Source organism: Rhinoraja longicauda, chromosome 2, assembly GCF_053455715.1.
Source record: "Rhinoraja longicauda isolate Sanriku21f chromosome 2, sRhiLon1.1, whole genome shotgun sequence".
Classification (NCBI taxonomy): Eukaryota; Metazoa; Chordata; class Chondrichthyes; order Rajiformes; family Arhynchobatidae; genus Rhinoraja; species Rhinoraja longicauda.
This window is the reverse complement of record NC_135954.1, coordinates 12,515,613-12,529,389: the sequence shown is the minus strand read 5'-3', so window position 1 is coordinate 12,529,389 and position 13,777 is coordinate 12,515,613. Positions and strand designations below refer to the sequence as shown.

Below are 13,777 nucleotides of genomic sequence, written 5' to 3'. Positions count from 1 at the left end.
GTAACTCAGCGGGACAGGCAGCATCTCTGGAGAGCAGGAATGGGGACGTCGTTTTGGGTCAAGACCCTTCCTCAGACTGAGAGTCAGGGGAGAGGGAGACTGGAGACCCTCCATTTTCTTCATCTCCCTCCCCCCTGACTCTCCGTCCGAAGAAAGGTCTCGACCCGAAACGTCACCCATTCCTTCTCTCCAGAGATGCTGCCTGTCCCACTGAGTTACTGCAGCATTTTGTGTCTGTCTTCGGTGTAAACCAGCATCTGCGGTTCCTTCCTACACAAGACACAACTTATACGGGGTCAATTGGATCATTTTTGACCATCGGTCAGACAGCTCTTTCCACTCCTGCAAACTCCATTTTTTATTTACAGCCAATGAACCAAAGCACACAAACATGAGATGATTCATTTAGGGGTTGGGCACCAAGCAATATTGATGGCCAGAGACCTCCTGGGACTACAAGTCCCAAACTACCTGAAAGTGGTAACACGGACCGACAGGTGGTGAAGAAGGCAGATTGCACATCTGCCTTTGTAGATCGAGGCCACAGCTGCCAAGGGTGATAATGAAGGCAGATACAATAGTGGCGTATAAGTGGGTTTTAGATTGGTACATGGTTATGCAGGGAATGGAGGGATATAGATTGTGTGCAGGTAGATAAGAGTTGATCTTGGCATCATGTTTATCACAGAGAGTTTGGACTGAAGGGTGTGTCCTGTGTTGTACATGTGTAGGAAGGAACTGCAGATGCTGGTTTAAACTGAAGATCGACACAAAAAAGCTGGAGTAAACTCAATGGGTCAGGCAGCATCTCTGGAGAGAAGGAATGGGTGACGTTTCAGGTCGAGATCCTTCTTCAGAAGGAGGGCCTCGACCAGAAGTGTCACCTATTCCTTTTCTGCAGAGACCCTCTGAGTTACTGCAGCTTTTTTTATGTCTATCGTGTGCCAGACTAATCTATGTTCTAATATTACGATTCCAATGCTTGCTTCAACGCCACCATCGTTGACCTGTAATTCGAACATGTCAAGAAAATCTCCGGATCAAACCAAGTTAAAGCCCATTTACAGCGGTGTTTAAATAAAGCCCAGGAAGGGGGTGGGACAGGTAGAGATTATTATGGAGGGGGCCGTACAGATTCACCAGAATGATACCCAGACTGCAAAGGGTTAAATTACAACGACACGTTGCAGAGACTAAATGTAATAATAAAAAAAGGGAACCGTCAATGCTGGTTCATACCAAAGATGGACACAAAATGTTGGAGTAACTCAGCATGTCAGGCAGCATCTCTGGAGAAAATGGACAGGTGACGTTTCGGGTCGGGACTGTTCGGTCAGTCTGAGGACCCGAAACGTCACCTTTCGAGTTTCTCCTGAGATGCTGCCTGACCTGCTGAGTTACTCCAGCACTTTGTGCCTCTCTCTTGCAGAGACTAAACGTTTGTTCTCTTGAGAAAAGAAGATTAACAGGTTAAATAAAAAGAAGTGATTAAAACGCCCAAAATTTGAACAGGCAAGGCCAGAAGAAAGAAGACTTTTCTTTGCCTTCCATCACAGTGAGGGTGAGCCTGGAGCAATCACTGTGATGGCTGTTTGTGTTATAAATTGTATCTCTGTGTGTCCTGTGCTTTGTGTTGTATACTGCCGGACCCTGACGTGAGAGGACGCTGGCGCTGTTTATTCGCCGCTTCTTCGTTAGGATAGTTTGTCTGTTTGTTTTTATGTTATGATTGTTTTTGTAAAGCGCTTTGAGCTTCTGGTAAGGCGCTATATAAAATAAATGCTTATTATTATTATTATTATAACCTCACAATTAGATGTGGATACACCAGGATACTGCATACAAAAGCCCCGAACTCCAGCGCCCCAACAAGTTGGTGCAGATATCACAAATGAAGAGTTTGCAGCTGAGAATGGCAGATTTTCAAGGGTTACAGAAGCCGGGCAGATGTTAGACAATAGACAATAGGTGCAGGAGTAGGCCATTCGGCCCTTCGAGCCAGCACCACCATTCAATGTGATCATGGCTGATCATTCTCAATCAGTACCCCGTTCCTGCCTTCTCCCCATACCCCCTGACTCCGCTATCCTTAAGAGCTCTATCTAGCTCTCTCTTGAATGCATTCAGAGAATTGGCTTCATAGAAACATAGATAATAGGTGCAGGAGTAGGCCATTCGGCCCTTCGAGCCTGCACCGCCATTCAATATGATCATGGCTGATCATCCAGCTCAGTAACCTGTACCTGCCTTCTCTCCATACCCCCTGATCCCTTTAGCCACAAGGGCCACATCTAACTCCATCTTAAATATAGCCAATGAACTGGCCTCAACTGCCTTCTGTGGCAGAGAATTCCACAGACTCACCACTCTCTGTGTGAAGAAATGTTTTCTCATCTCGGTCCTAAAAGACTTCCCCCTTATCCTTAAGCTGTGACCCCCGGTTCTGGACTCCCCCAACATCGGGAACAATCTTCCCGCATCTAGCGTCTCCAACCCCTTAAGAATTTTATATGTTTCTATATAAAGGCCTCCACTGCCTTCTGAGGCAGTTATTAAGATTCAGGTCACTGAGATCTGACCAAAGAAACTAGAGGAACAAAATGAACCACTCCGTTGAAATCGCCTATACTGTAGTTCGCAAAGGAGCCATTTTAGTAGGCAAAACCCGCCGTTCGCTATGCCTCTCGCAGTGTAATCAGTGTTGTGGGGCAACAATATGTGTGATGATACCATTAAAATGCAGAATATATCTCATCTATCAATTCACAGATTTTTGTTATTTTTCTTTTTAAATGTTTCTGCAAGTTTCTGCCTACTAAAATGGCGTCATGACATACTACGTTTTTTAGGGTCGAGTGGTCTATCTTGTTCCTCTAGTATCTTTGGATCTGACTAAAAGGTGGTGCATGCAGATTGGGTGTACCGGACTCACCAGTTACCGTGGCGCAGAACTATGCCCTACATCAGGAATGCAAGCAAAAAAACAAACCACATTTATGATCAAAAACGGCACATCTGGAGAAACTTTTAGCTGATACTACAGAAAGTTGACACCGAAAATTGTTTGGAAGCGGAAGGCCGCAGAGGAATAAAACAAAAACCACCCCTCCCTAAAATGTAGAGCCTTTTGCTTGAGGAAATCGTCATACCCCCCCCCCACAAGGCCCACCCCACCCCTCTCATCCCCCAAATGGAGAAAGGGCCATTCTTCCAAAAGACTGACCCCATGCTTTCATTTGGCCAGGCCTGGATAGAGTGGATGTGGAGAGGATGTTTCCATTAGTGGCAGAGTTTACAACCAGAGGCCATACATAGCCTCAGGATTAAAGGACGTTCCTTTAGGAAGGAGATGAGGAAGAATTTCTTTAGTCAGAGGGTGGCGAATCTGTGGAATTCATTGCCACAGAAGGCTGTGGAGGCCAAGTCAGTGGATATTTTTAAGGCAGAGATAGATAGATTCTTGATTAGTGCGGGTGTCAGAGGTTAAGGGAAGAAGGCTGGAGAATGGGGTTAGGAGGGAGAGATAGATCAGCCCTGATTGAATGGAGGAGTAGACCTGATGGGCCGAATGGCCTAATTCTGGTCCTATCACTTATGAAAGGGGTCACAAAGGCTGGAGGTGCCATACTGTGTCTTGCCGCTCCAGTCTGCTGGCTTTCATTCCTGCCACCCTAGCAATCAGTCAGAAGCAGGGTCCCGACCCAAGACTAATTTCAAGTAGCCCTTGCATTCACGCTCTCTCCGTCCCTCCCCCCACCCTAGTCGTCCTACTGGTTTCACCGTTCGTATCCTCTCGTTATCACCTCCTCCACAGCCAACAATGGACCATTGTGGGCTCCCTGGCCACCGCTGCCGGCTCTGATTTTTATTCTGTACCCTTTCATGCCTCTAGTTTCCCCTCTCCCCTGACTCTCAGTCAGAAGAAGGGTCTCGACCCGAAAGGTCGCCCATTCCTCTCTCTCCAGGGATGCTGCCTGACCCGCTGAGTTACTCCAGCATTTTGTGCCTTTACTTGGTAAGCCAGCACCTGCAGTTCCACGTTTCAGCAAAGGCTTTACCACAGCGCGTCGACTTCATGAAATATTAATTTCAATGCCAAAGCGAGATTAGGCAAGCAGAGCAACAACATTGGAGCTCATGCTCTCCAATGCATTTCTGCAGCAGTCGCATGCAGACCTGCAATAGTGTTTTTCAGAGGGTTGTTTTTTGGTTGCAAGCAAATACAAGCAAGGAGAGGGACCAGAAGCCCTCTCCAACAACACCTCCTGTCACAGCATTTCAACGTTAAAACTGCATCAGTAAAATAAAAAAGTGGTGGATTGTACTGAAGGACTGTTACTGGAAAGCTGCCAATGGAAAGTGGGCTCATTAAAATCACAAGCAGATGACAAGCCAGAGAGCTTTGAGGAATTCAAGGGGAAACAAAAATACTAAAGCTAAAAGGTAGAAGGAACTGTACCTTAGATAGAGCTCTAGGGGCTAGCGGATTCAAGGGATATGGGGAGAAGGCAGGCACGGGTTACTGATTGTGGATGATCAGCCATGATCACAATGAATGGCGGTGCTGGCTCGAAGGGCCAAATGGCCTCCTCCTGCAACTATTTTCTATGTTTCTATGAACCAAAGCTACAAACATTCGGTATTTATTCACAAAATGCTGGAGTAACTCAGCAGGTCAGGCAGCATCTCGGGAGAGAAGGAATGGGTGACGTTTCGGGTCGAGACCCTTCTTCAGACCGGAGATGTCACCCATTCCTTCCCTCCCGAGATGCTGCCTGACCTGCTGAGTTACTCCAGCATTTTGTGAATAAATACCTTCGATTTGTACCAGCATCTGCAGTTATCTTCTTATACTACAAACGTTAGGAATGTTTGATAAAATAACTGTCTTAGAGATACAGCATGGAAACAGGCCCTTTGGCCCACCAAGTCCGTGCCGACCACCAATCACCCATACTCAAGTTCTATCCGACACACTAGGGACGATTTACAGAGGCCAATTAACCTACAAAGCCGCACGTCTTTGGAATGTGGGAGGACACTGGAGCACCCGGAGAAAGCCCTCACGGGGAGAATGTACAAACTCCGCACAGAGACACCTGCGGTCGGGATCGAACCCGGGTCACCGACGCAGTCAAGGCAGCAACTCTACCGCTGCGCCACCGTGCACCGTTTAACATTTAAACAACTACGGGGCGGCACGGTGGCGCAGCGGCAGAGTTGCTGCCTTACAGCGCCAGAGACCTGGGTTCGATCCTGACCACGGGTGCTGTCTGCACGGAGTTTGTACGTTCTCCTTGTGACCTGCGTGGGGTTTCTCTGGGAGGGGCGGTTTCCTCCCGGTTTGCAGGTTAATTGGCTTGGTATAAACGTAAATTGTCCCTGGTGTGCGTGGGATAGTGTCATTGCGTGTGGGGATCATCGGTCGGCGCGGACTCGGTGGGCCTGTGCTGGTGCTGGTGGGCACAAAATGCTGGAGTAGCCCAGGGTCTCGACCCGAAACGTCACCCATTCCTTCTCTCCCGAGATGCTGCCTGACCCGCTGAGTTACTCCAGCATTTTGTGCCCACCCTTGATTTAAACCAGCGCCTGCAGGTTTCCGTGCTCTGTCGATAAAGGGAAAGTTAATAGAACTGCAACCAGGGGTCGTGAAAAATGGGACTCACCCGTTCTCCAGAAGAGTCATGCAGACAACCTCCCTCACGCCCGGGTTCGTGGCCTTCTCGGCTGAGCAGTTCTGGAGGTTCCAGCTGGCCACCCTGAGGACCCGCTCGCCATCCCTCAGGCCGGTGAAGACCTCCACGTTGGGGCGGGTGGAGATGATCTGAGTGGGGCCGCCGGGCGGCAGGTCCAGGTCCTCGCTCTGCAGGCTGAGCGAGGTGGGGCTGGGCCGGGGCTTGGCGGCGAAGTCGATGCCGCCGTTGGCCGTGTGGGTGGAGGTGGGCCGCGACAGGTCGACGGAGACGCGCGGCCGCAGCCGCTCCAGGAGCGAGCCGCTGACGGAGGACACCTTGGCCAGGTCGTCGACCGCCCGGAACGGCCCCCGCTCCTTGCGGTAGCTGACGATGCCGCGGGCGATCTCGTCCGTGACGCCGCGCAGGCCGGCCAGCTGCGCCGCGCTGGCCAGGTTGACGTTGACCCTGCTGGCGGACCAGAGGGTCTCGGAGTAGGGGTCCCTGCGCGTGGAGCCGGGCGAATGCTGGGCCGAGCCCACGCTCTTACTGCTGGCCACGCAGATCTCCAGCTTGACCTGCTCCAGCCTGGCGGCCCCCACCCCGCTCACCAGCGCCAGGTCCTCCACCTTCTTGAAGCCCCCGATGCACTGCCGGTACACCACGATGTTCTGCGCCACCGTTCGGTTGACGCCGGGCAGGGTCATCAGCTCCTCCTCGGTGGCCGTGTTGATGTTGAGCCGCTCCTGGTTCACCAGGATGTTGCTGAAGTTGCACGCAGCGCTGAACTTGCGATTCTGCCCGATCTCCAGGGGGTCTTTGGGAATAGAGCGGTGGCATCCGAGATTCCCCCCCATCATCAGTGAAACATGAGCAGCGGCGGGCTGCAAGGATCACACTCACTCCCCGCGCTGCAGTCGGTCACAGTTCTCCTCGCGTAGCTCCAGGTTCAAGAGTCCCATTTGTCTCACACCCCCTCCTGCCCGAGACGCTTTCAAACCGGAACAAACTACTGACCGATAGTAACCCAGGCACCGGCTGACCACAGGATGCAGCCAGCTTCCTCACGTCCCCTTCTCTCCCCCGCGATTCCCTCTTCCTCCGCCGCGGCAGCCTGCCCTTCAACAAGCCGCTGCTGCCCCCTGTTTAATTTTCACTGCTGGATCCAGAGAATGTATGTAACACTGACGCCCGTGCCAGTTCCGCTGTCAAATCACTGTGCAGCATTAGCAGGCGTCGTGAGCGCGCACATCATTGTGTGGGAGGACCGGGCTTCTCCGGCTGACAAATCACAGCCCGACCCCCCCGGGGCTGAGTCACGAGGTGCCGGATCGGGTTACAGTTGGCCCCGCAGTTCGGATTCTCTCAAATAAATGATTGAAGCCCTGCAGTCGGAAAAAGCAAGAGAGTTTCCACACCAACCGGCCTGGCCTGGCTGCAACTCACTTGCCCAATTCACACCCGCCGGAGATACAGTCAGCGAGCAAACACTCTCCCTTTTCAGAGTGACGGTCAACGACGATATTTCCGTTCAAACCCGAAGCTGGCATTTGGTTGTTGTCTTAGCAGCCGGGCTGATTCTTGGCTTCTGCGGGGGGAAAGAAAAGAGACAGGAGCCAGTTAATGCACCGCTGTCACCCAGTGTGCAATTACAAACTGATTGAAACTTAATTCCAGTTACAAAGCAGATCAATCGCAGGAAGGTTCACTTTACATTAACACTCACAGGCCTGACAAACACTTGCTTTCAAACCCTCCTATTCTGGCAACTCACTTCATAAACTAGCTTCCTGAAAAATAACAAAAAGTTTCAAGCTCAGCAGCGCGAGATCATTTTAAACAACAGCGTTTTTTTCTGGTGAGGTCTGAAAATACCTTCATCATATCAATCTGAAATAAGAGAGCTCTATTTTTTGGCCGTCAAGAAACCAGAGGGCAAGAATCCGAAATTTGTGTTCAGATCTGGGCGCCATGTTATAGGAAAGATATTGTCAGGCTTGAAAGGGTTCAGGAAAGATTTACGAGGATGTTGCCAGGACTAGAGGGTGTGAGCTATAGGGAGAGGTTAAGTAGGCTGGGTCTCTATTCCATGGAGCGTAGGAGGATGAGGGGTGATCTTATAGAGGTGTATAAAATCACGAGAGGAATAGATCGGGTAGATGCACACAGTCTTTTACCCAGAGTAGGGGAATCGAGGACCAGACGACATAGGTTCAAGGTGAAGGGGAAAAGATTTAATAGGAATCCGAGGGGTAACTTTTTCACACAGAGGGTGGTGGGTGCATGGAACAAGCTGCCAGAGGAGGTAGTTGAGGCTGGGACTATCCCATCGTTTAAGAAACAGTTGGACAAGTACGTGGATAGGACAGGTTTGGAGGGTTATGGACCAAGCGCAGGCAAGCGGGATTAGGGTAGCTGGGACATTGTTGGCCGGTGTGGGCGGGATTGGGCCGAAGGGCCTGTTTCCACACTGTATCACTCTATGACTCTAATCCATTGGCCAAAGTGTTTTCAGCCCATATTAAGCACAAGCACAAAAACATTATTGCTGAAGGACTAATGATAAATGCAATGCACCAACACATAGTGAGGTAGTGGAAAGGAACTTAGGGCGGCTTGGTGGCGCAGCGGTAGAGTTGCTGCCTTACAGCGCCAGAGAGCCGGGTTCGATCTTGACTACGGTGTCTGTACGGAGTTTGAACGTCCTCCCCGTGACCTGCGTGGGTTTTCTCCAGGAGCTCCGGTTTCCTCCCACGCTCCAAAGCTCTGGTTTCCTCCCACACTCCAAAGGGGTATGGGTTAGTAAGTTAATTGGCTGGGTAAAATTGTAAATTGTCCCTCGTGTGCGTAGGATATTGCTAGTGTGTGGGGATCGCTGGTCGGCACGGACTGGGTGGGCCGAAGGGCCTGTTTCCACGCTGTATCTCTAAACTAAACTAAACTAATCTGCAGATGCTGTTTTTTAACAAAGAAGATAGACATAAAATGCTGGAGTAACTCAGCATAGTGAGGTCTTACCTTAAAAAGACAAAGTGGTCAAAGTATTTAATTACAGTACAGAACCACTTACTCAAAGTCGGTGGAGACAAAGGGACAGTTGACATTTCGGGTCGAGACCTGCCTGCAGGGTTTCGGCCTGAATCATTGATTATCCCTCTGCTTCCACAAGATGCTGCCTGACCCGCTGATTTCATCTAGCAGTTTTGTTTCTTGCTCCAGATTCTGCCTCTGAAAGTGCGTGTTTAATATCGTGATCTCGGACGGTGCTTCTTAAACTATTTCAGTGTCATTCACCCTTGAGTCCTTATCACAAAATTCCATTCTCCCTCGACTAAATGTTCTTATGCTTTTTGGTAATTTTCGTCTTAATCTCCCTTGTGCATAATCTTATATATATATTATTAAGTCATTCTCCCTTCATTCACCCCTCTAGTTTCATTCACCCTTGGGTGAACCATTCACCAGTTTGCGAAGCAATGATCTAGGGGACCTCAAGTGGAAGGTCACAGTTTAATGAAAGTCACTGCATTTCCGTTAATTCAGTTCACAATCAAGCATGAATAGTACATTTGTCATCTTGCAAAAGATGACAGCTTTCCTTACAGAGCTTGCACGTTTCTCCAGAAGGAAGTCAGGAGATCTCAGGAAGTCTGACTGTGTGGAGAGAGTAAGGGGCGGCACGGTGGCGCAGCCGTAGAATTGCTGCCGAACAGCGCCAGAGATCCGGGTTCGATCCTGACCACGGGTGCTGTCTGTACGGAGTTTGTACGTGGTCGCTGTAACCACGTGGGTTTTCTCCGGGTGCTCCAGTTTCCTCCCACACTCCAAAGACCTTCAGGTTTGTAAATTAACTGGCTTTGGTTAAAAAAAATTGCAAATTGTCCCGAGTGTGTCCTCCAGACTCAAGAACAGCTTCATCCCCAGGGCCATAGCTGCTATGAACCGGTCCTGCTGAGCCGGATGGTCACATCGCACAGTGAACCGGCACAGACCTACTTGAACTTTATACTGTTTTAAAACTGTTTCTAATTTTGTTTCACTGGGTTGTATAAATTTATACTGATTAGCTAATTAATTTATTGCATGGTATGGGAGGCGCATTCCCAATCTCGTTGTACCCTGTACAATGACAATAAAGATATATGCTGCAGAAACCCTCATCCACGCCTTCATCACCTCCCGTCTGGACTACTGCAACAGCCTCCTCTATGGCGCACCCTCAAAAATCATCAGTAAACTTCAATACATTCAAAACTCCGCTGCCCGTCTGCTCACCCACACCCCGATCCGTGACCATATCACCCCCGTCCTTTACAAACTCCACTGGCTCCCCATCCCCCAGAGAATCCAGTACAAAATCCTCCTCATGACCTACAAAGCCCTCCATAACCTGGCCCCATCCTACCTGACCGACCTCCTCCACAGGCACACTCCCACCTGCACCCTCCGCTCTGCTGCTGCCAATCTCCTATCCCCCCACATCCGGACCAAACTCAGATCCTGGGGGGACAGGGCTTTCTCCATTGCTGCTCCCACCCTATGGAACTCACTACCCCAAACCGTCAGAGACTCCTCCACACTCACCACATTCAAAACATCACTGAAGTCTCACCTGTTCAGTACTGCCTTCAACCACTGAAGGTCACCCCACCTTCTGTCTCCTTTCTCTGTTCGTTTACTTATTTATCTATTTATTCACTTCCCTATGTTCTCTAAATCCCTGTAAAGCGTCTTTGAGTATATGAAAAGCGCTATATAAATGTAATGTATTATTATTATTATTATTATTATATTGTATTGTATTGTATTGTATTGTATTGTATTGTATAGTGTCAGTGTACAAGGATCGCTGGTCGGCGTGGACTCGGTTAGAGACAATAGACAATAGGTGCAGGGGGAGGCCATTCGGCCCGTTCGAGCCAGCACCGCCATTCAATGTGATCATGGCTGATCATTCACAATCAGCACCCCGTTCCTGCCTTCTCCCCATACCGCACTGTATCTCTAAACTAAACTACATTTACGACAATATGAAGTGGATTCTTCCTTACAGTAAAATGTAAATTCGAAAACAGTGAACTATGATGGGCATATTAAATATGCATCCAAAAAATAATTCCAAACACATGACGATTGTTCTAGGAATTACGAGAATTTTTTAATGCCAAAGTGTGCATGTAAGATTAGATATGATATTTTAGTTTAGAGATAGACGGCGTGGAAACAGGCCTTTCGGCCCACCAAGTCCCAGCCAGCCAATGATCACCCGTACACTAGTTCCATGTAATCCCAGTTTCACATCCTACACACTTGGATTTACAGAAGCCAAATAACTTAAAACCCTGCACGTCTTTGGAATGTGAGAGGAAACCGGAATACCCGGTGAAAACAACATGTGGTCATAAGGAATAGGAGTAGAATTAGGCCATTCGGCCCATCAAGTCTACACCATTCAATCATGGCTGATCTACAGTGCCCTCCATAATGTTTGGGACAAAGGCCCATCATTTATTTATTTGCCTCTGTACTCCACATTTTTGAGATTTGTAATCGAAAAAAATCACACGTGGTTAAAGTGCACATTGGGCAGTAGATCGAGCAGCTTGAAAGGGCGAGTTCAGAAGCAACTTCTACCCCTCTGTTATCAGGCTTCTGAACAGTCCTATCATAAACTAAGGTACAATGTATTAATCCGATCATCCTCTTATCTCATTGTACTTTGTCTCTGGAACTGTTGCACTGGAATGCTGAGAACAATATTCTGCACTCTGTATCCTTCTCTTCGCTGTCCCTATTGTAGTTGAGTTTGCCTTGATTGCATTTATGAATAGTGTTATCTGATTCGATTGGATTGCATGCGAAACAAAACTTTTCACTATCTCTCGGTACTAGTGACAATAATAAACCCAAACCTAAACGGTAAGAGTCCTGAGCAAAGATAATAGAGCAGAGCAAGATAGACCACTCGGCCCTAAAAACCGTAGTCTGTCATGGCGCCATTTTAGCAGGCAGAAACTTGCAGAAACATTTTAAAAGAAAAATAACAAAAATCTGTGAGTTGATAGATGAGATATAGTTCTGCATTTTAATGGTATCATCGCACATACTGTTCCCCCAAAACACTGATTACACTGCGAGAGGCATAGCGAACGGCGGGATTTGCTTACTAAAATGGCGGTCGTTACGCTCCTTTGCGTACTACACTTCAGTGTAGGCGATTTCAACGGAGTGGTCCATCTTGCTCCTCTAGTATCTTTGGTCCTGAGATCTTTGGCCAAAGTTAAGAAATTTAAAATGGTGAAGAAAGAGTTAAAATGCACCTTGCTTGCGTTAGTTGCGATGACTTTTTGAGTCAGGGGAATGCAGTGTTATATTGGTGTTGTTCTGTTGGATTATGCACGTTTTTGATCATTGCATTCATTCATCTGCCTTCAAATGAGATGTTTTGTTTCAAATCAGCCTTGGTGAGATTAGAAATCCTGACAAGAGTTGATCAAGAGGATGCCGTGTTCTCTCTGACAGCACGAGACGATACAGCCAGGGCAACTCCCACCATAATATCTGGAGGCACTGTGGCGCAGTGGGTAGAGTTGCTGCCTTACAGCGCCAGAGACCCAGCTTCAATCCTGACTACGGGTCCTGTCTGTACGGAGTTTGCATGTTCTCCCTGTGGTGAATCTGTGGAACTCTTTGCCGTAGAAGGCTGTAGAAGCCAAGTCAGTTGCGATTTTTAAGTCAAGTCAAGTCAAGTCAATTTATTTGTATAGCACATTTAAAAACAACCCACGTTGACCAAAGTGCTGCACATCTGACTAGGAAAAAAAAGAAACATACAGTGGCAGGCAGCCAAACACAACGGCGCGGCCATCTTGAACAAAATGTTAATTCAATCACCCACAGTCCAACAATAAAAGCACTAAACAGGCACCCAAATTACCCAACCCCAAAAACCCCCCAAAACACAGTCCAACAATAGAAGCATTAAATAGGCATTCAAATCACACACCCTAAAACCCCCAAAAACACAGTCCAACAATAAAAACATCAAACAGGCACTCAAACCACCCAACCCCCAAAAAAAAACACACAAAAAAGAAACATCCATCAAAGAAACATCCATCACAGTGAGTCTCCACCAGTCCTCTCTCTCCTCACTGTGATGGAAGGCCACAATGTCTTTCCCTTCTCCCGCTGTCCTCGCCCGCAGCCAGGTTGTTGTGGTTGCAACAGATAGGCAGAGATAGATGGATTCTTGATTGGTACAGGTGTCAGAGGTTTTGGGGAGAAGGCAGGAGAATGGGGCTAGAAGGGAGAGATACAGTGCCCTCCATAATGTTTGGGACAAAGACCCATCATTTATTTATTTGCCTCTGTACTCCACAGTTTGAGATTTGTAAAAGAAAAAAAAAATCACATGTGGTTAAAGTGCACATTGTCAGATTTTATTAAAGGGTATTTTTATACATTTTGGTTTCACCATGTAGAAATTACACCTATGTTTATACATAGTCCCCCCATTTCAGGGCACCATAATGTTTGGGACACAAGGCTTCACAGGCGTTTGTAATTGCTCAGATGTGTTTAAATGCCTCCTTAATGCAGGTACAAGAGAGCTCTCAGCACCTAGTCTTTCCTCCAGTCTTTCCATCACCTTTGGAAACTTTTATTGCTGTTTATCAACATGAGGTCCAAAGTTGTGCCAATGAAAGTCAAAGAAGCCAATATGAGACTGAGAAACAAGAATAAAACTGTTAGAGACATCGGCCAAACCTGAGGCTTACCAAAATCAACTGTTTGGAACATCATTAAGAAGAAAAAGAGCACTGGTGAGCTTACTAATCGCGAAGGGACTGGCAGGCCAAGAAAATTCTCTCCATAATAAAGAAAAATCCCCAACCACCTGTCCGACAGATCAAAAACACTCTTCAGGAGTCAGGTGTGGATTTGTCAATGACCACTGTCCGCAGAAGACTTCATGAACAGAAATACAGAGGCCACACTGCAAGATGCAAACCACTGGTTAGCCGCAAAAATAGGACGGCCGGGTTACAGTTTGCCAAGAAGTACTTAAAAGAGCAACCACAGTTCTGGAAAAAGGTCTTGTG

The 13,777-nt window shown here is 48.0% G+C and overlaps 1 protein-coding gene across 1 annotated transcript in view; it reads right to left on the bottom strand.

Moving 5' to 3' along the window:
• eepd1 (endonuclease/exonuclease/phosphatase family domain containing 1) overlaps positions 1-6,964 on the bottom strand; it is a 97,845-nt gene extending 90,881 nt beyond the window's left edge. Inside the window, exon 1 of the mRNA XM_078414972.1 lies at positions 5,667-6,964. Coding sequence (XP_078271098.1) covers positions 5,667-6,532 — 866 coding nt within the window. The 5' untranslated portion in view covers positions 6,533-6,964. The remainder of the gene's footprint in view (positions 1-5,666) is intronic.
• Positions 6,965-13,777: the final 6,813 nt, after the last annotated feature.